This window comes from Bufo gargarizans, chromosome 1 (assembly GCF_014858855.1).
Source record: "Bufo gargarizans isolate SCDJY-AF-19 chromosome 1, ASM1485885v1, whole genome shotgun sequence".
NCBI lineage: Eukaryota > Metazoa > Chordata > Amphibia > Anura > Bufonidae > Bufo > Bufo gargarizans.
In genome coordinates this window covers 653,762,535-653,786,325 of record NC_058080.1, presented here as the reverse complement: position 1 = coordinate 653,786,325, position 23,791 = coordinate 653,762,535, and the positions used below count along the sequence as shown (strand labels likewise).

Below are 23,791 nucleotides of genomic sequence, written 5' to 3'. Positions count from 1 at the left end.
ACTGTCTGGGCATTGTAGAACCTCAGGAAACATGACAGGTGCTCAGAAAGTCAGAGCTGCTTCAAAAAGCAGAAATTCACATTTTTGTACCATAGTTTGTAAACGCTATAACTTCTACCCAAACCATTTTTTTTTACCCAAACATTTTTTTTTATCAAAGACATGTAGAACAATAAATTTAGCGAAAAGTTTATATATGGATGTTGTTGTTTTTTTTTGCAAAATTTTACAACTGAAAGTGAAAAATGTCATTTTTTTGCAAAAAAATCGTTAAATTTCGATTAATAACAAAAAAAGTAAAAATGTCAGCAGCAATTAAATACCACCAAATGAAAGCTCTATTAGTGAGAAGAAAAGGAGGTAAAATTCATTTGGGTGGTAAGTTGCATGACCGAGCAATAAACGGTGAAAGTAGTGTAGTGCAGAAGTGTAAAAAGTGGCCTGGCCTTAAGGGTGTTTCAGCTAGGGGGGTTGAAGTGGTTAAAGTTATTGGTTCTACTGAAGCGGAGAGAAGCCTACCTCTGAAGAGACTTATATGCAGGTTTTACAGAGACACTGCTGAAAGAACCTGTAATTGAGAAGTATAGAAATTTTACCCTGTTGATGTCCCCTTACATGGCCGTGTCCGTGTTCAGTAAAGTTCAGGCACTTAATTGGAGTCAGCACCTTACTGCAACTATGCTACTAACCTGCCATACACACATAACAACATGCCAGCAGGATAGACACAGGGCTACAAAAGTAGAGCTCTGAAAGTGGAGAGCTCTGCACTTAAAGGGAACCTGTCACCAGTTTTATGGTGTCCTAACTAAGGGCAACATAAATAAGTGACTGATTCGCTTAGCAAAATGCTGGGTCACTTTCTTTAATTGACCCAGTCAATCTGCCAACATCTTGTATTGAAAAGCTCCAGCTCATAATGATGAGTCCTGAATATTCATGAGCTCCTGACTCTCCCCGCCCACCTGCTGCTGAATGACAATTATTTTCCATTAGAATCAGCAGCAGGTGGGCAGGGGAGTGGCTATAGCTCTGAATTAAATATACGCCGGACTCAATGACATCACGCCGGACTCCAATCAGCTCATTAGCATGCGGCATGCGCATCTTTGTGTGTATATTATGAGGTAACCATCTGTCACACCAGTAAGTGAATACATCTAAGGCACTTTAGTAGTTAATGATTGTATATAATTAGTTAGATTATAATCTCCACATGACAGGTTCCCTTTAAGCATGTCCTGATGACACAGGTCCCACTTTTAACCTCAACCATAATTAAATTCAATAAAATTAACTAAATAGACCAGACACCAGATTTTGGATAAAAATGGTTGCAATATTTATTTAGGGTAACCATAATTTAATTCATTAATCTATTCCAATAAATGTATAAAAATTCATAAACAAAACAACAGTTTGTGTAAAACTCAAGGACCAAATCCAACCAGCCCACGCTGGGCGACTGCACCCCAACAAATAAACATCAGGACTAAAAACGGGGAGTGTTGGGCGGGGCTTCAGTCTTGATCGCTCTTTTACAGACTGACCAAGACTGCTTACGTACGTGGACATATCTAAAGGGGTTTATACCCATCATTGACCCCTCACACCAATAACAATGCAGAATTCTTCCTGCTGCTGCCTCTGGAAATCAATCCAGAAACATCACTGACTTTTCTCAGCATCGGGCAAGCAGATTCCAGAACCAGTTCATACCGGCGCGCAGATTTCCCACAAGTAAAGCCTGTATTAGAATGGCCGATGCATCAGATGAGGAGACAACTGCTATTACATGCAGCGATCTCCTACACAGCATGGGGAGGAGCGATCGCTATGCCATCACTCATCCCCATACTGTCTAGTGGTTTAACGGCAGAAGATCGCTATTAGACATCGCAATGGCTACCGGCAAATGCTGATTTTTTAAGCATGCTTAAAAATCTGAATTGCCCACTGAAGGAGCTTTTGCTAACATTTCTCACTATAACTGAAAAGGGAGAGTGTGTCGCCATGTTTTCCCCAAGCTAACGGCTCTGGGGGGCCCCTTTATCATGAACTTGCAACTGGATGCTCATTTGCCAGGTTTGGCTCTATATGTTATTTGATATGTTACATACTGTATGTGCTATGTGGGTCTTTTACTGCTGGGAAACGCCTGCTAGGGTAGCACAAGGGAAGACACTGCGCTATGTCCTGGACATAGCTATTAAATGGCATGCCACCACTCTGAGGGAGTCATATACGTTGGGCAGAATGCAATGGACGTTGCAGATGAGCTGCATTGATATGATGCACTGTAAATGTGAAGATACTACAGCAATGTGGTTTAATGTACAGTGTGTTAAAAAAGTATTTATGCTCCTTGAACTTCTCCACATTTTTTCACGTTAGCCCCACAAACTTAAACATATTTTATCAGGATTTAAAGTGATAAACCAAGACAAAGTAGCAAGTATGTGTAAAGTGAAAAGAAAATAATACATGGTTTTCCAAATTTTTAATAAATAAAAATCTGAAGAAGTGTGGCCTGCATTTGTATTCATCCCCCTGTACTCTGATACCCCTAAATAAAATCCAGTAAGACCAAATGCCTTCAGAAGTCACCTAATTCATAAAAAGAGTCCACCTGTATTTAACTTATTCTCAGTATTACAGCTGTTTTATGAAGGCCTCAGAGGTTTGTTAGTGAACATTAGTGATCAAACAGCATCAGGAAAACCAAGAAATACACCAGACATGTCAGGGATAAAGTTGTGGAGAAGTGTAAAGCAGCGTTAGGTTATAAAAAAAATATCCCAAGCTCTAAACATCTTACGGACCACTGTTTAATGCATCCTCTGAAAATGGAAGCAGTATAGCCCAACTAGAAACCTACAGTACCTAGACATGGCCGTCCACCTAAACTGACAGCCCAGACAAAGAGAGCACTAATCACAGAAGCAGCCTAGAGGCCCATAGTCACTTTGGAGAAGCTGCTTAGTTCCACAGGTCAGGTGGGAGAATCTGTCCACAGGACAACTTTTAGTCATATACTCCACAAATCTGGCCTTTATGGAAAAGGGGCAAGAAGAAAGCCATACTTGAAAGCAAGCCAAAGGAAGTCCCGTTTTCAGTTTTCCACAAGCCACGTAGCCAGATGAGACCAAAGGTGAACTTTTGGTGTAAATGCAGAACGCTATGTGTGGAGGAAAACTAACACTGCACATCACCCTGAACACACCATCCCCACCCTGGTGGTGGCAGTATTATGCTGTGGGGACGCTTTTCTTCAGCAGGGACAGGGAAGCTGGTCAGAGTTGATGGGAAGATGGATGGAGCTAAATACAGGGCAACCCTGGAGGAAAACCTGGTAGAGGTTGCAAAAGACTTGAGACTTGGGCGGAGGTTCACCTTTCAGCAGGACAACGACCCTAAACATGCAGCCAGAGCTACAATTGAATGGTTTATCAAAGCATATTCATGTGTTAGAATGTTTCAGTCAAAGTCCAGACCTAAATCCCATTGAAAATCTGTGGCAAGAATTACTGTTCACAGACACTCTCCATTAAATCTGACTGAGATTCAGCTATTTTGCAAAGAAGATTGGGCAAACATTTCAGGTTCTAGATGTGCAAAGCTTGTAGAGACATACCCCAAAAGACTTGCAACTGTAATTGCAGTGAAAGGTGGTTATACAAAGTATTTCCTCAGGGGGGATGAATACAAATGCACGCCACACTTTTCGGATTTTTATAAAAAAAAATTAAAACCATGTATCTTTTTCTTTTCACTTAACACATACTTGCTAGTTTATGTTGGCCTATTACATAAAATCCCAATAAAATACATTTACGTTTGTGTATTTGAAAAAATGTGGAAAAGTTCAACAGGTATGAATACTTTTTCAAGGCACTGTATATTGTGCTGTATGACATAAATGCATCCACTGTAAATATGTGTGTTGTAAGCAAAAGTAAGCTTATGCTGACATCTACTTACAAAAGGACCTTTTGGGGAACGTTTAACTGAATCTTATTTAGGTCCTTCAGCTGTAGAAATTACATGATTGTAGAACATAAATTGAAGAGCAGCCAAGCCACGCGTTCAGAAGGAGAAGTCATTGAGACTTAACTGGGAAGCTGTTGCTGGACACAAAGCCAGCAATAGTTCTGGATGCCGTTAGGTAGCAGTGGAGGTAATTGGTATAGGTCATAAGAGTACAGCAACTTATGGCATAGGTAAGGCCACAGAACAGCAGAGAAGTTAAGGCCAGAAAATAAACTATATATCTTGTACATCCTGCAAGCAGCGAAGACCTATATAAGAGACCAACCAAGACTAACCAGCCTGCCACATGTAAACAAACTGTATGAAAGACTGTGTGCTGTGAGAAAGAAATTCCTTAAATAACAGTGCATATTGTGCAGTCTTACGCCAAACAGAGTGATAGTCGTGATAATAACTGCATATTTATTTATTGCACTTATTTAAAGCTAATATATTCCACAGAGCTTTACAGACATTAGCATCCAACTGTCCCCAATGGGGCTCACAATCTAAGGTCCCTATCAGTATGCTTTGGAGTGTGGGAGGAAACTGGAGTACCTGGAGGAAACCCACACAAACACGAGGAGAACATACAAACTCCATGCAGATGTTGTCCTTGGTTGGATTCAAACCTAGGACCCCAACGCTGCAAGGCACCAGTGCTAACCACTGAGCCACCGTGCTGACCATCTTATTTTATGCTACTCTGGAGACCAAAGCCAGCATATTGATGCCCAGGGTGTTGGGTGCATCACAAGCCAGACTGAGAGTGAGTTCTTGCCTCCTAAAGGCACAGTGCTATATTTGTCTGTTGCCACTTAATGATACAGTGTACCTAATTAATCTGTTGCCTGTAACTTAGCCTCTGCCCTCCTTGAGAGACTGTAACGCCTGTTGTCTGTCCAAAAAACTATTTATTGCGCCAGGTGTGTCAAGTAAAGTTTGCCTCGTTTAAGTTGCAACAGTGTTCAAAAGACCCCTTCCACCATCCTACATACCAATTAGAGCCCAAAAGATTCTGTCTGTAATGTGTGACTCCATAACATGGCAGTCTGCTCAGAACAGCCAGACTGGCACCATGCAATTAAAGCCAACAATGCAGATAACTTAGGGCTATGTGGAGAAACTTATCCAGCTCCATTGTATGCTTTGCCCTGACATCAGGGGTGGCATTGAAAAACTGTCAGCCCAGCAAGGGTCCCCAAATACATGCTACTGACCTTTTAGGCCAGTAACTACTGTAGTGGGTCAAGATGAGAGACTGTGTATAGTCTTTCTGTTGGCTGGAGTCTGTATGTTATATTTATTAGATTACACTGTAGATCGTTTCTCCTCCAGTCATAGCTGAAAAAAGCCATGTTGAGGAGTATATCACTAACGGCTGTGGTGCTGAGGGTGCACCGATTAAACCGCCAGAAGGTATAAGGTAGTGAAGAAGCATGCCTTACTGAAGAAACTGATGATTTATCCACCAACAAGTTAGCAGAGGTGCAGTGATTAGCAGAACAGTGGTCTGTGGAAACGTCCAAATCATTGGCTGTGTCATGCTGTATTCGGATTACAAAGATTTTATTTTGTTAATTGGATTATTTAAATAAGATAAAGGGTTGAAGAGGGTAGATTTACAAGCAGGGTCCCTTCCGGTAGGAGGGTTGGTAACCTGTCATATATCTTCTATATGAAAGAATCTTCATATAAAAGAGAGGATAAAAAATAAATAAAAAATTATATTATCCTTCAGGCGGACATAAAAACGCCTCTAAGTTCTTTTTATCAAGTATCTTAATTTGATTTGTGCAAGCAGTGAAACAAAGGGACAATTGTATGTGCAAAAATATATAATCGTTTATTATAAAAACCAAGAATATAAAAACAATACAACTGCAATATAAATGATGAAGTTACAAAGTAACACCCAAAATGTAGCACACGGTGGTGTTGACACACCCCAATCTGATCAGCACAGTATAACTTGGTGATTTATGACAACCAGTGTCATACTTTTAACAAACGGACTCATATACCAAGAGAAACTTAGGATCTTCTGTTATTAAACAGGCTATAACAATAAAACACGGATTTACAGGAAAATAACTGTTATCCCTTGACTCTGTTTTCCTATGACCAATCAAAAATATATGATATTAATATGATAAAATATTCAGCTTGGCAATCAGACTAAGGAAAATAACTTTCCGAGGGTTTAGTCCTCTTTTCAAAAAATTTCAGATCTTCCATTAACAATATGCATCTTTGCTAATAGAATAATCAGCATTATGGAGGCACCTAAGACTATATATTCCCACAGTATGGGAACTCTTGGCTATTTACCGAGAGAAATATCTTTATTAATATCATGAGTAGTAAACAAAATATACGTTACCGGGTCAAAGGTAGACAGAGTTCAGATGGGACCAGTTCTGAAGAACTTTCCTAGTAATCCAAAAAGAATAATCCAAGTTTCTTCTGATAAAGTTTTTCTTTTTGAATGAATGGATCAATGGATATATGGATCTTTTTTCCCTCTCTCTCTAGTTCTCCTTTGCTACCCCGCACACGAGTAATTATTCCCCCCCTTATCTAAGAATCATCCCCTTTAGATTAGGGATTCCCAATCAGGTAAGGTGGGTGTACTTGCATGCTAATAACACCATGATGTCATATCAACGCCTAATATGGTCAAGAACAAATAATGAAATAATATAATATTGTCCATCTGCCTCCAGATGGCACTGCGGTATTGTAAATGAACATCACAACGTTAAGCATTTAAAATTAAATATCTAATAATATGTTTTCAGGACCTTGTTGACCTTTCTATATAAATCATTGAGGAAGTCTTTCCCTGACACTTTTAATTACCTATATCCTGGACTTGTTGGAGTTGACTGTCTTCTCCTATCTTTTTGAAATATAGTTTGACTTGATGAAAATTTAATATAGCGGCTTTGATGCTTGGCATCGGAACTTGTACATTTCGCTTATCTACATCCTTGAATAACTATTGTTTTGAAATAACATTTTCTCTTCTCAGAAAATCCAATTAACATAAACGTACTTGTTTCTATACCTTCTACAATACCTTCTAAATGATAAATACATGGTATAACATATATATATATATATATATATATATTTATATATATATATATATATATATATATATAAATCGATACATTGTTATACATAGATAATACATTATATGAATTATTGATTAACATATGTTGTAAACTAAATATACCATGCAGATATATATATATATAATATAATTATGAATATATAAATTGAACTTCATATAGCAGGTGTGCCTCAAGGACATGAAACCTTATCAAGTGACCTTGTTCCTCCCAGACATATATGTTTTAGGGAGTTGACTTACTCCTTACAGATGGTACCATATCTTTAGCAATAACTTTTAAACACAATGACCGTTTATGTTCACAATTATTTTTTTATAAATTGAACTTGCCATGAACTCATCTTGGCTTCCTCAGCCACATAATAGAACTTTGGTTCAGGCTGATTTTATTCTTAAAGGCAATGAGATGAGCATACATCTTGACCATAATGTCATTAGATAATATTGTATACGTATGAAAAGGCACAACAAACCTGCCTCACCTTATGTGCTCTCTCCACTCTTCTTATACGCCTTCCTCTTATTTGCATTCACTACAACATCCTTTTGGTAAACGGAACACAAGTGTATGCAGTATATATGCTGAGAGTGCCTTAAAAATGACATTGTATTATGTAGAGGTCTCAGAGAAAAATATGATTGTTTATTACAGTCTATAATATCAATGAAAATGACATCTTATGTAAGGGGTAACCTGCTTATTGGATAACACGGCCTAATGAGCTGGACGCAGTACTTAGAGGCACTAATACTCCTTCCTAAAGAGATTCCGCTTAGTGATTAGGATGATTTGGATAAAGCACACTCTTTTCCAGCTAATGCAAATTGTACTTGCACCTTCTGCTGTGAGGCTCATGATTTATAAAATGAACTGGTATTATGTGCTTATAAGTTCACATTTTACAACTAGAGTGAAGGACTATAGCACTTAAAGCAAGATAAATACATTTCCTTACCATTATGCATAGTATGGAGCCTGCACAGCAGTGCACTGAGGTATGTCATAGAAACAATGCTTTTTTATTATTGTATTAGTATGAAATTCTGCAAAGAAAGCCTCCTTATGTAATCAGAGGTATAAGGAGGTACAGAGGAGGCCTTGTGCACAGCTATGGCTGCCCTACTGTGTATGAGACCTAAGAGAATTCTAGAATTACAGATAGTAAGTTTCTAAAACTATATACATATACATACACAGGTTTAGCTTTGAATCTCTAATTCAAAGCATGGCTATCCAGTAATCATCAGACTGCTTGATGTCACTGAACCACTTGTCACTGCGTAAGTAAGTGAGCCTACAGGTCGCCATTCTGGCCACCATGCTCGAGGAGCTAATTCTTTCCACCTCCGGCCCCCCATTGAGACAATTGGGTGTTGTGGCCGGAGTCATGGTCATCATCGTCATCTTTTTTTCTCCTCTGAATTCTCTTCCTCGTCCTCAAGTGGCAGCACCCCTTCTTTCTCTTCTTTCTCCCCATGGGAGTTTCACATTGTGCGTCCCCAACAGCTACAGGGCGGACAGCAAGATGTGTTAGCTATTCTTCTTCCTTCTCTTTTGTCGCCACCTGCTTCATGAGCGTCAGCATCTCTTCAAAAATATATATGAGGCGGATGAGGAACAACTGCAGCATGAACGGCATGAACTGTCACTGCCTGACCTGGAAACAACACATGCTCCCTGCTAGGGCAATCTGGTGTATGACAAAAAAAATCACGACTTTCCACTGCTCATACAAATGCTTGAACATGTACAAAGTTGAATTCCAGCACATTGGAACGTCGCAGCTTAAAGGGAACCTGTCATGTGGATATTTGATTATAATCTAACTAATTATATACAATCATTAACTACTGAAAAGTACCTTAGATGTATTCACTTACTGGTGTGACAGATGGTTACCTCATAATATACACACAAAGATGCCGCATAAAACTGGTGACAGGTTCCCTTTAAAGGGGTTGTCCAGGTTCAGAGCTGAACCTGGACATCCCTCCATTTTCACCCCGGCAGCCCCCCTGACATGAGCATCGGAGCAGTTCATGCTCCGATGCTCTCCTTTGCCCTGCGCTAAATCGCGCAGGGCAAAGGCATTTTTCTGAGTTCCGGTGACATACCGGGCTCTCTATGGGGCTGACAGGCAGCCCGGTGACGTCACCGGCACTGATGGGCGGGATTTGGCTCTGCCCTAGCCAGTAAAACGGCTAGGGCAGAGCTAAAGCCCGCCCCTCAGAGCCGGTGACGTCACCGAACACACTGCTGGGCGGAAGTTACCGCCCGGCAGTGTGTTATTGAAAACACAAGAGCCTGTGCCCTGCGCGATCTAGCGCAGGGCACTGGAGCGCATCGGAGCATGAGATGCTCCGATGCCAGGCTCAGGAGGGCTGCCGGGGTGAAAATAAGGGTATGTCCGGGTTCAGCTCTGAACCCGGACAACCCCTTTAAGCATTGTACTGCAGATGCTGCAGGTCCAGGAGAGCATTCCTCACCAGCACCTTGTACAAGCCATTCAGGGTGCATGTATTATTTACCCCAGGTTACTGATCACTTATATGCAGGTTTCATGAAATTGAACAATCTAAAAAAAAATATACAGTTCTCAAAAAAAACTAAAAAAAACTATTTCTAAACAAGTTTTATTTATAGATTTTTCTCATTTCACTTCACCAACTTAGACGATTGTGTTCTGATCCATGACATATAATTCAGATTAACAAAACATTGAACTTAAGGCTGTAATGTAACAAAACACACAAACAAAAGTCAAGGGGTAAATACTTTTGCAATGCACTGTATATGCTATTTTCATTAAATTGTACAATCCCCAAAAAATGTAATTCCAACCTTGTAGATATAAAATAAATGAAAATGGATGATTGAGGGCCAGGCCTGATGCTCAATTTAATGTTAACACTCACAGGTAAATTGTTAACCTAGTCCGTGTATTGGTGTACTGATCACCTATATGCTAGTTTAATTAAATTTAATAACCCCTCCAAAAAAAAGAAAATTGGTACTGAACTGTGTTTGTGTGTGTAGATAATAAACAGATTTAGCCCTAATATTTTATTCTCAATCACTGATGTATAAGGTTATTTATACTAAAACAAGCTGGCCTCTGACACAGAGTTCTCACTAGTATTCTATATGCTATGCTAGATTGATGGTAAAACACATGTTGTACAGTTTTTGCTTATTCCACCCCCTACCCCCTCAAAAAAAAAGGATTTATGTGAAAGAGGGATTAAAGCATTTTCTTGGAGGTAGCTGCTTTTGAAGTTTTGCAGCAGCTGCAGTTCTGCTAGGAGGCACAGCCAGCCTCAGCTCCTCACTCCTTACTAACTGGCTGACAGCTGCCCTGCTTGTCCCTATTCTACACACACAATTCTTCTGCTTCTTCTTTGGAACTCTAGCCTCCCCCTACACTCTCCCTGGCAGTAGAATACAAGCTCGATTTATTTCTGACTGTCCCTGATTGATTTTTGCACTCTTCCTGACTCCCTAAGATCGTTTTCCTGGCAGAACCTGCTACACCCAACCACGCTCATTCATAGCCCAGCACAGAATGACGTTCTGCTAGGGCACCTCCCTGCCTATTGCAGCACTGATTGGCTCATCTAGGCTGTCAGCCTGGGAGCCAGTCAGGGCAAGGCCTCCCCCCAGTTCCTCTCGGGGTCATGTGAGAGCCCTTCCCTAGTGCTTTTTTTCCCACGACATGTGCACTTAAATGGCCCTACATGCCGCAAAGTTTGATCTGGTTCGATCATCCTTACATATAACCTAACCACCCCAACATCTCTTCTTTGGTCACTTTTACAGCAAAATGCTGGTTGTATGATATACAGTAAGAGAACATTGAGGAACATTTACTAAGGTTGTTGTGCGCACTTCCCTCAAAATTCAGTTCCAATTTTTTTTTAAAGATTTTGCAATAAACATAAAATTTGTGTGCACCAGACTCAACAGGTTTATATAATTTATTATTGGTGTAGATGAATGTTCTAAAGTAAACCATCTAAGATATGCTATAAGTGAAGGGACCAGTAATTGGCTGAGCAGTTCCTTCCCAACACTTCCATTGTGTTGAGTTAGGATCAGGAGGTGAAGAGTAGTGAAGCAACATTGCAATGGTGAAAGTGGGTGGTGGGGGAAGGTTGTTGCAATGGGTTTTGTTGGTGGAGGTTTTAAGATGTGAATATTTGTCTTATTTACTGTCAGCAACATAGATCTTAAAAACGAGAATTAAAGGATTGAAGTTTGATAGAAAGTTGTATAACACCTTTTTAACCAATTATTAAGCTTTATTTATATACAAATGTTCTTGGAAGGTACTGATTTTCCTTGTACACAGCAGTTTTCTTCCGTTTGATTACAGCATATCTTCCAGGTTGTGGTTGGATTTCAATGGGTCCCCATTATAGTTAATGGGGCCGGACGGTGAAGTTCAAGCTTCTGGCAATGCCTGAATTCAGAGAGATCCAGCATGCTGTTCTCTCCAGAACAGTCTTCCAGATACATAGCGCTAGTGTAAAACTATCCTTACAGGCAATGATTCATGGGTAAACGTAGCACCCTGAAGCAGGATTACTTTGATGTTTGGACATTTGTGGACATTTGCCCCTGTTTACCCTATGCTAAATTATAACCTTCTTACATTATTTGACTTGAAATGGTTAAATTGCACTGTTTAATATTGTTTAACTGCATTTAATATGTTTGTTGTGATATATATTCTGTTCATTTGCACTGTATTTGCGAGGCTCTGTAGAAAGGGTTAATGAATACTGAGAGACTTTTGGGACTTTGAGTTAGAAGCTGGCAATTTTTCAAAGCTGCCATAGAGTTAAAAGAAGAGCATATTTTGGAGGGGAAAAGCCAGACTTGTTTACCGCCAAAACCAGACAGCCTGACAATTTGAATGTCTGGTTTAGCTCTGTTGTTATGTCTGGAAACGCATTTTTGTCTGGAAAAACTGTTGTGTCATTGCCATTGAGTACCATTAAAGCTCTAGGTCTATGACAGACGGGAGTGGTAACCTTATAACTGTTTGTGCTGAGCTTCTCCACTTCAGTCACCACACTACAAGGTTCCAGTCTAGCTAGAAATTGTAACGGGGTGCCGAAGGTGCACTCGGTCTCCCATCAGCCGCAGACCTGCTGCTTAGCTTTGGGAGCGAGGATCTGTGTTTGACCTTGTTCCCAGGGAAGCTTTGCTAGCTGGGAGGCTCCCTGCTCCTAGGTCTGCCTTGAGCGCCGAGCTGATCTCTCAGTGCTCGACTGGTCGGTCTGACGGTCATGTGACGCTGGCCATGTCACATGATCCTCACTCCCCACTATAAATACAGGCAGCCTGCTGGCCACAGGTTGCCTGTTTATTTAGGTTCCTGGCAGTTGTTGAATACCTGTGTACTTACCTGATCCTGTTCCCTGACGATCCTTTGCCTGCTCCTCCTGTACTGCGCATCCTTCCTGGTATATTGACCTCGGCTTCCATAGAATGTGTCGGCAGATAAGAACCATTTGGCCCATCTAGTCTGCCCAATATACTAAATACTATGGATAGCCCCTGGCCCTATCTTATATGAAGGATGGCCTTATGCCTATCCCATGCGTGCTTAAACTCCTCCACTGTATTTGCAGCTACCACTTCTGCAGGAAGGCTATTCCATGCATCCACTACTCTCTCAGTAAAGTAATATTTCCTGATATTACTTTTAAACATTTGCCCCTCTAATTTAAAACTATGTCCTCTTGTAGCAGTTTTTCTTCTTTTAAATATTCTCTCCTCTTTTACCTTGTTGATTCCCTTTATGTATTTAAAAGTTTCAATCATATCCCCTCTGTCTCGTCTTTCTTCCAAGCTATACATGTTAAGGTCCTTTAATCTTTCCTGGTAAGTTTTATCCTGCAATCCATGTACCAGTTTAGTAGCTCTTCTCTGAACTCTCTCCAATATAAACATAGAAGAAAATGTGATAAAACCCAGGAGGTTCTACCCCCCCATAGACCTTATGATTCTACTATAGAGCTAGTAGAGGGGGCCAAGTTTCCTAAGGGGCGAATTTATAAATCTTTCTAAGCCCGAACGCAAGGCCATGGAACATTATATTAAGGAATGCCTTGGTAAAGGGCATATTAGACCTTCTGTCTCTCCTATGGGGGCGTTTTTTTTTTTAGAAAAAAGATGGTGGTTTTAGGCCATGTATCGATTACCGGAGATTAAATAAAATCACTGTCCAGAATAGATACTCCCTCCCATTGATTCCGGATTTATTTAACCAGGTTCTGGGGGCAACCTGGTTTTCCAAGATTGACCTGAAAGGGGCATACAATCTAATCCGAATCAAGGAGGGAGACGAATGGAAGACGGCGTTCAATACTCCGGTAGGACACTTTGAATATCAGGTGATGCCTTTTGGACTCAGCAATGCCCCAGCTGTGTTCCAAAACTTCATGAATGACATTCTTAGGGAGTTCTTAGGCAAATTTGTTATTGTCTATCTTGACGACATTTTGATATTCTCTCCTGACTTCGAATTCCATGTGTCTCATGTTAAACAAGTATTAGAGGTGTTGAGGGAGAATCAGCTATCCGCTAAGCAAGAGAAATGTGTCTTTGGTGTACAGGAGATTTTGTTTCTAGGGCATGTTCTGACTCCTCACGCCTTCAAGACGGATCCTGGTAAGGTACTAGCAATTAAGAAATGGGTAAGACCTTCATCCTTAAAGGCCTTACAACGGTTCTTAGGTTTCGCCAATTACTATCGTAAATTTATTATGAATTTTTCCGTAATTGCTAAACCGTTGACCGACCTTACTAAGAAAGGGGCTGATTTGGAGAATTGGTCTACTGAGGCCATTTCTTCATTTTAAAAATTAAAAAAGGCATTCAGTAGCGCTCCCATTCTGATCCAGCCTGATCAGGAGAGACCTTTTATTGTGAAGGTGGATGGGTCCGAGGACGGCACAGGAGCAGTCCTTTCACAAGGTCCTGCTAGCCTCACTAACCTGAGACCATGTGCCTTCTTCTCCAGGAAATTCTCTCCCACTGAGAGAAACTATGACATAGGGAATAGGGAGCTGCTGGCCATTAAATGGGCATTTGAGGAGTGGAGGCATTTTCTGGAGGGGGCAAGGCATTGTGTAACTGTTGTCACTGACCATAAAAACCTTATGCTTCTCGAGTCTGCTAAGAGGTTGGATCCCCGTCAAGCCAGATGACCTCTGTTTTTTACTCGTTTTGAGTTTTCCATTACGTTCAGGCCGGGAAGTAAAAATGTTAAGGCGGACGCATTATCTCAGAGCTTCCATGCTTTTGAACCTACTGAGGTACCACCTGTATCCATCCTGCCAGCAAAAATCTTCATAGCAGCTCTAACCCAGGATATCTCGGCTCGCATTAGGTAACAACATTAGGTATCCCCAACAGATAAGTTGTTTGTTCCCGTACAATTTCGTCTCCAGCTGTTGGGTGAGTGTCACGATTCTGCCTTTTGTGGACATCTGGGTGTTGAGGGCACTAAGGATCTGGTTTCTAGATCTTATTGGTGGCCCACTCTAACTAGGGATGTCAAGTTCTACGTGTCAGCCTGTGAGGTTTTTGCCAGGTCCAAGACACCTAGGACTCGCCTTGCTGGTAACCTACGACCCCTACCCATTCCCAGTAGACCCATATCTCGATGGACTTTATAACTGACCTACCGCCGGAGGAGGGTAAGACTGTAGTTTGGGTAGTGGTCGATAGGTTTAGCAAGATGGTCCATTTCATTCCCCTGTTTAAACTCCTGAATGCCAAAACCCTGGCGTCTATTTTTGTGAAATAAATTGTTCGATTGCATGGTATCCCAGAAAATATTGTTTCTGACAGGGGTGTGCAGTTTGTGTCCAAATTCTGGAGGGCCTTCTGTCAAAAATGTCAAATTCCATTGTCTTTTTCCTCTGCCTACCACCCTGAGAGTAATGGGCAGACTGAACGCCTTAATCAGTCTGTGGAACAATTCTTGAAGTTGTATGTTGCTGATGACCAGCAATTATGGGTAAAATTTCTTCTATTGGCTGAATTTGCTTTAAATAACCGTGTCAATTCTTCTGCTCGGGTTTTACCTTAATATTGTAACCATGGTTTCCATCCCGTTTTCATTCTGGGTCATCCGTCTCCTTCTCTAACCCTGAGGCGGATAGGCTCTCCTCTGAACTGTGCACAGTTTGCGCACGGGTTCAATCAAACTTAGAAAAGGCTCAAAATTCTCAGAAACTCAAGGCCGATAGGAGACGTTCAAGGGGGGTGAATTTTCAGGTTGGGGATAAGGTATGGTTGTCCTCCAAGAATCTCTCTCTTAAGGTAGAATCTAAAAGTTTTCTCCTCGTTTTATTGGACCATATAAGATCATGGAGGTGATTAACCCGGTATCATTTAGGTTTGAGCTGCCTGAGTCATTCCACATTCATAATGCGTTCCATAAATATTTTGAACCGGTAGTACCATTGAAAGCCTCACCTCTGCCGGTTCTTGTTAATGTTGCTGTTGAGTATGTGGTGTCTAAAATAGTGGATGTCAGGAAGGTGCGTAATTCCTTGCAGTACCTGATTCACTGGAAGCGGTATGGACCTGAAGAGAGATCTTGGGTACCTGCCAGGGAGGTTCATGCTCCTAGACTTGTTCGAAAATTTCATTTAGAACACCCTGAAAGGCCATCGTCTGAAGTCTTGGGTCCAGTGGCCCCTCGTAAAAGGGGGGGGGGTACTGCAACAGTACTGTACTAGAAATTGTAACGGGGTGCCGAAGGTACACTCGGTCTTCCATCAGCCGCAAACCTGCTGCTTAGCTTCAGGAGCGAGGATCTGTGTTTGACCGTGTTCCCAGGGCAGCTTTGCTAGCTGGGAGGCTCCCTGCTCCTAGGTCTGCCTTGAGCGCCGAGCTGATCACTCAGTGCTCGACTGGTCGGTCTGTCGGTCATGTGACACTGGCCACGTCACATGATTCTCACTCCCCACTATAAATACAGGCAGCCTGCTGGCCACAGGTTGCCTGTTAATTTAGGTTCCTGGCAGTTGTTGGATACCTGTGTACTTACCTGATCCTGTTCCCCGACGATCCTTTGCCTGCTCCTCCTGTACTGCGCATTCTTCCTGGTATATTGACCTCGGCTTCCACCTGACTATTTTTTGCGGACTCCTTTGGTACTTCTCGACTCTCCTGGTATTTATGACCCCGGCTTCTCCTAACCTTTCTTTGCTTATCCCTCTGTACTGCGTTGTCCTCTTGGTTTTGACCCGGTCCGTTCACTATCCGTTATTTGTCTGTCCTTCCTGTACGTATTCTAAGTTAGGGACTGCCATCCAGTTGTCCCTGTCATCAGGACTCGTGAGGCAAATAGGCAGGGCCAGGGGTGAGGGTGGAGCGCAGTGGTCACTATCCTCCCCCCTGTGTGTGTGTGTGCGCGTGACCATTACATAAATGGTATATAAGGAGAGCAGTCAGAGCCCCTAGTGTTCTGCAGTTAGGGATCAGTATTTGGAGGGGAAGACTGCCAGTCTGCATGAGTGAGCAGAAGAAAACACTGAGATGGAGACGCTGAGCCACAGACGATTGGTAACCAGCCGGAATACTGAGCTACAGACAGTGGGCCTCTAGTCTTTTGTCAGAATGTTTATACTGCTCTGATAAACAGTTTTCTATTTATGAAAACAAGCCAGGATCTGTAATAGAGGAGATTCCAACTTATTTTCACAAATCAAAATTTAATAAGAATTTGCTATCTGCGCTTAGTTGAAGATAAGAGGGAAGCAATTGTTTACAAAATATATATATTTATTTATAAACAATCTTAGTGCAAAATAATAATAAAATATATAATTGGTGACAAGCAAAGAATAATGATCAATTAGGTTCAATCAATTTGAGAATATATGTAACATATAAGGTATAAAGGCAACAAATAAAATAACTTCTCAAATACAATAGTATTTAACAGAATAGTCTCCTTATGCACAAGTCTGGATATAAGCCAATATTATATACAAAGTAAAATTAAACTTTCACCACTTTAAGGTAAAATATACAGTACAGACCAAAAGTTTGGACACACCTTCTCATTCAAAGAGTTTTCTTTATTTTCATGACTATGAAAATTGTAGATTCACACTGAAGGCAACAAAACTATGAATTAACTCATGTGGAATTATATACATAAACAAGTGTTAAACAACTGAAAATATGTCATATTCTAGGTTCTTCAACGTAACCACCTTTTACTTTGATTACTGCTTTGCACACTCTTGGCATTCTCTTGATGGGCTTCAAGAGGTAGTCACCTGAAATTTTCACTTCACAGGTGTGCCCTGTCAGGTTTAACCCCTTAAGGACTCAGCCCTATTTCACCTTAAGGACTTGGCCATTTTTTGCAAATCTGACCAGTGTCACTTTAAGTGGTGATAACTTTAAAACGCTTTGACTTATCCAGGCCATTCTGAGAAGGTTTTTTCGTCACATATTGTACTTCATGACACTGGTAAAATGAAGTAAAAAAAAAAATATTTTTTTACATAAAAAAATACCTAATTTACCAAAAATTTGGAAAAATTTGGAAATTTCAAAGTTTCAGTTCCTCTACTTCTGTAATACATAGTAATACCCCCAAAAATTGTGATGCCTTTACATTCCCCATATGTCTACTTCATGTTTGAATTATTTTGGGAATGACATTTTATTTTTTGGGGAGGTTACAAGGTTTAGAACTTTAGAAGCAAATATTGAAATTTTTCAGAAATTTACAAAAACCCAATTTTTAGGGACCACTACAGCTCTGAAGTCACTTTGCGAGGCTTACATAATAGAAACCACACAAAAATGACCATTCTATAAACTACACCCCTCAAGGTATTCAAAAATGATTTTACAAACTTCGTTCACCCTTTAGGTGTTGCACAAGAGTTATTGGCAAATGGGGATGAAATTTGAAAATTTAATTTTTTTGCCTAATTTTCCATTTTAACACATTTTTTCCACTAACAAAGCAAGGGTTAACAGACAAACAAAACTGTATCTTTATTGCCCTGACTCTGCCGTTTACAGAAACACCCCATATGTGGCCGTAAAGCCACACAGCGGGGCGTAGAGTGAAAGGTGCGCCGTTTGGTTTTTGGAAGACAAATTTTGCTGGACTGGTTTATTTACACCATGTCCCATTTGAAGCCCCCTGATGCACCCCTAGAGTAGAAACTCCCTAAAAGTGACCCTATCTAAGAAACTACACCCCTCAAGGTATTCAAAACTGATTTTACAAACTTTGTTAACCCTTTAGGTGTTGCACAAGATTTAATGGAAAATAGAGATACAGTTTCAAAATTTCACTTTTTTGGCAGATTTTCCAATTTAATATTTTTTTCAAGTAACAAAGCAAGGGTTAACAGCCAAACAAAACTCAATATTTATGGCCCTGATTCTGTAGTTTACAGAAACACCTCATATGTGGTTGTAAACTGCTGTACGGGCACACGGCAGGGCGCAGAAGGAAAGGAATGCCATACGGTTTTTGGAAGGCAGATTTTGCCGGACTGGTTTTTTTGACACCATGTCCCATTTGAAGCCCCCCTGATGCACCCCTAGAGTAGAAACTCCAAAAAAGTGACCCCATTTTAGAAACTATGGGATAGGGTGGCAGTTTTGTTGGTACTAGTTTAGGGTACATATGATTTTTGGTTGCTCTATATTACACTTTTTGTGCGGCAAGGTAACAAGAAATAGATTTTTGGCACCGTTTTTTTTGTTTGTTATTTACAACATCCATCTGAAAGGTTAGATCATGTGGTAATTTTATAGAGCAGGTTGTCACGGACGCGGCGATACCTAATATGTATACAATTTTTTTTTATTTATGATTTCATTTTTAAAACCAAAAATTATTTAGTGTCTCCATAGCCTAAGAGCCATAGTTTTTTCAGTTTTTGGGCGATTATCTTAAGTAGGGTCTAATTTTTTGCGGGATGAGATGGCTGTTTTATTGGCACTATTTTGGGGTGCATGTGACTTTTTGATCGCTTGCTATTGCACTTTTTGTGACGTAAGATGACAAAAAATTGCTTTTTTTAAAACCGTTTTTATTTTTATTTTTTTGCGGTGGTATTTTTATAGAGCCGGTCGATACAGACACGGCGATACCTAATATGTATACTTTTTTTTATTTATGTAAGTTTTACACAATGATTTCATTTTTGAAACAAAAAAAAATCATGTTTTAGTGTTTCCATAGTCTAAGAGCCATAGTTTTTTCAGTTTTTGGGCGATTATCTTGGGTAGGGTCTCATTTTTTGTAGGATGAGATGACGGTTTGATTGGCACTATTTTGGTGTACATGCGACTTCTTTGATCACTTTTATTACCTTTTTTGGGAAGTAAGGTGGGCAAAATTTCAATTTTCTCATAATTTTTATTTTTTTATTTTTATTGCGTTCACAGTGTGTGGAAAGTAACATGACCGGTTTATAGATCAGGTCATTACGGACGCGGCGATACCAAACATGTGTAGGGAATTTTTTTTTTTCATTTTTAATCAGTGATAAATGTGTTTTTTGACTTTTACTTTTTTTTCACTTTTCTTTTACTTTTTATTGACCCAGACCCACTTGGTTCTTGAAGATCCAGTGGGTGTGATGTCTGTATAATACAGTACAGTACAATATATATTGTACTGTATTTTACTTACACTTTGTCTGAACAGATCTATGCCTTTAGCACAGATCTGTTCAGCACCATGGACAGCAGGACGCCTGAGAAGGCATCCTGTTGCCATGGGAACCTTCCCCGTCTGCGAAGTTGTGGCCACAACTTTGCAGATGGGGAAGGGTAAGGACTGGAGCTCCCTCCCTCTGTCACCCCATCCTGTCGGGGGGCTGCAAAGGCACAGCAGCCCCCCAATGGGAGAGGGAGGGAGCCGCATCTTACTGTTAACTCTTTCCATACAGCGGTCCGTACGGACCACTGTATGGAAAGGGTTAAACGGCTGACATCCATTCACAGATGGCAGCCGTTTATACCAGAGTGTCAGCAATGTGCATCTAAGTAAAGAAAAACGAGTGGCCATCATTACTTTAAGAAATGAAGGTCAGTCAATCCTACAAATTTGGGAAAACTTTGAAAGTGTCCCCAAGTGCAGTCACAAAAACCATCAAGCGCTACAAAGAAACTGGCTCACATGCGGACCGCCCCAGGAAAGGAAGACCAAGAGTCACCTCTGCTGCGGAGGATAAGTTCATCCGAGTCACCAGCCTCAGAAATCGCAGGTTAACAGCAGCTCAGATTAGAGACCAGGTCAATGCCACACAGAGTTCTAGCAGCAGACACATCTCTAGAACAACTGTTAAGAGGAGACTGTGTGAATCAGGCCTTCATGGTAGAATATCTGCTAGGAAACCACTGCTAAGGACAGGCAACATGCAGAAGAGACTTGTTTGGGCTAAAGAACACAAAGAAAGGACATTAGACCAGTGGAAATCTGTGCTTTGGTCTGATGAGTCCAAATTTGAGATCTTTGGTTCTAACCACCGTGTCTTTGTGCGAGGCAGAAAAGGTGAACGGATGGACTCTACATTCCTGGTTCCCACCGTGAAGCATGGAGGAGGTGTGATGCAGCGGCATGCTATTCCATCCGGTTTGCGTTTAGTTGGACCATCATTTATTTTTCAACAGGACAATGACCCCAAACACACCTCCAGGCTGTGTAAGGGCTATTTGAGCATGAAGGAGAGTGATGGGGTGCTGCGCCAGATGACCTGACCTCCACAGTCACTGGACCTGAACTCTGGGAACTCCTTCAAGACTGTTGGAAGACTATTTCAGGTGACTACCTCTTGAAGCTCATCAAGAGAATGCCAAGAGTGTGCAAAGCAGTAATCAAAGCAAAAGGTGGCTACTTTGAAGAACCTAGAATATGACATATTTTCAGTTGTTTCACACTTTTTTATGTATATAATTCCACATGTGTTAATTCATAGTTTTGATGCCTTCAGTGTGAATCTACAATTTTCATAGTCATTAAAATAAAGAAAACTCTTTGAATGAGAAGGTGTGTCCAAACTTTTTGTCTGTACTGTATATTTTGCACAACTATATCCTTTGTTTCAACTTGGGCAGATGTTGGCAGTGCCTCCATATATGTCAGAATGTGTATACTTCTCTCATAAACAATTTTCTATTAATGAAAACAAGCCAGAATCTGTAATGGAAGAGATTCCAACTTATTTCCACAAATCAAAATTTAACAAGAATTTGTTATCTGTGCTAGGTTTAAGACAAGAGGGAAACTATTGTATATTGTATATTTAAATTGTATATTTATTTATAAACATTCTTAGTGCAAAATAATAATAAAATATATAATTGGTGATAAACAAAGAATAATGATCAATTAGGTTCAATCAATTTGAGAATATATGTAACATATAAGTTATAAAGGCAACCAATAAAAAAACTTCTCAAATACAATGGGTAGCTTATCAGTGGTTCACAGAATAAGGAAACAAAAAAAATAAAACAACTCAGAATTGACACGTGACTTCTCCCAGCCAACAGATATTCATAACTCAAAAGTTTAACAGCACATGGCAGAATTGTCTCCTTATGCACAAGTCTGGCTATAAGCCATTATTATATACAAAGTAAAATTAAACTTTCACCACTTTAAGGTAGTATATATATATATCTCCGACCAGACCATTGACTAGAAACTAAAATCTGTTTTCTGGAGATTATACAAATTTATATCTTTATCTCCGTCGGTTGACATTCATAATTTGTACTGCAGTTGAAATTATTCAAATATAAAAGACATAAATTTATACGATACCAGCAAATTAGAATTTAGTTCAGAAGTCAGTGGTCATGGTTCAGAAATGAGGGATAGTCAGGTTCTCTTTCTGCCTCGTCTTTGATGGATTCTCCCTGCATTGATCCCCTTGCTATCTTTTATCCCCCCCCCCCAAGGTGGGCTTGGTCTGTTCTTTCACATCACTAATGAGATCATAGTGCATCAATTTGCCACTTATCTCTTACTCACCACCACCACTGTCCAAGGGGACACTAATGTTTTATATAAATGTTTGCGTAATTACATTTAATTCTAATATTTTCCAAAGATCTAGCCAAAATATAACCTTTGACTTAGGCTCTGGACAAAGCCCTAAATATAGGTAGAAGAGGCATTAATGTATACGAACTGTCACACATCTAGTCTCCGTATAGATTGATTACTTTAGAATTATCTTACCAAAACACTCAATCTTCTTTCTCCAAATAGTTTGCAAATTAGGTAATTAATTTCTAAACATTATCCTTTTACACATAACAAAATTACATTAGTATATCCTACCTAATTCTATGTATTTTGAAAATATAAGCTCCCACATTAATAATACATACTAATACGTTTTAATGAAATAAACATATCAATGTTGCATATAATATAATACAATAATAAGCCCCTTTTCTATTCATTGATGGAGAAAAGATTCTGTTGTTTGTTCATTGTCTTTTGTAAAGGCATGAAGTGTCTTTTATGGTACCTGTCGGAATCCCCCACAGTTTACGACCTGGCAATGTTTATGTAAAGATTTCTAACTCTTTCCTAATAATTCTCTGTCCAAGAAAATTAAACTTGTATTAACCTTCTAGAAAGCAGACAAAAATAGTTACCATAATGTCCCTATATCAATCTGTAAAGCAAGATGTATAGGCCTTTACAATATTGATTCTTTTCTGCCCAATATTTCTGACACTTTGACAAGGGTACCAGCCTTCTCAGAGAGAGCAGAAACACATGGTGACAGCTCAACAGTGTCCAGGGGACCCACCATAGCATTGGAACCACCCGAAACCCGCAGAAGGAAGTAAACTGCTACTTATAACTAGAGACGGTTTCTTTTAGCGAACAACCCCTTAAAGTCTTAACAAAACTTCAAACAGCAATAGTAATAATGTAAATATTAATAGACATTGTTACAGTGATTGCTCTGTTCTTTCTGTCTATTATCCAAGGTATAATTTTCAAACATCTTCAGAGAAAGAAATAACGCAGAGCTATGGTAAGACCTTTTTTTTCCTTAATATTCTGTATAGTTTATAATTGACATTATTACTATTTTACTCTGCCTTGTTTCTTATGATTGTAAACATGTCAATTATCTGAACTACTACTCCTATCAGAGTTTACTCCTGATGTAAATCAATACTCAGATTGCATATATATTACATAGTATATATATATATATATATATATATATATATATATATATTACATAAATAAAGAGCACCGGAGATGTGTATAGGATGTATTTTAATATCTTGTTTTTTTCGTAGGATATCCTATCATGGTAAGCACACAAGAGGATTCTACATTACCTCAAAGAAAGAACAAGGTGAGATGTGGAGCTAATAATGACAATGATAAATTGTATCATATTATAATATCAGACTGTTAACTTAAAATGGCAAAATGTGATGTGACGTGATTCATTATTATCTGGTAAATCTATAAAAAGCAGAACACAGTGAGGCACATGCCTGAATGTTGTAGCCTTATAGTGAATGTCCTGCGTGGTTGAAGCTCCATTTTTCTGATTCAGAGATCCAAA

General features: G+C 39.9%; 1 protein-coding gene across 1 annotated transcript in view; it reads left to right on the top strand.

Moving 5' to 3' along the window:
* LOC122935705 (V-type proton ATPase subunit S1-like protein) overlaps nucleotides 1-23,791 on the top strand; it is a 93,991-nt gene that overhangs the window by 6,586 nt on the left and 63,614 nt on the right. The window contains exons 2-3 of the mRNA XM_044291555.1: nucleotides 23,196-23,242; nucleotides 23,517-23,575. Coding sequence (XP_044147490.1) covers nucleotides 23,196-23,242; nucleotides 23,517-23,575 — 106 coding nt within the window. The remainder of the gene's footprint in view (nucleotides 1-23,195; nucleotides 23,243-23,516; nucleotides 23,576-23,791) is intronic.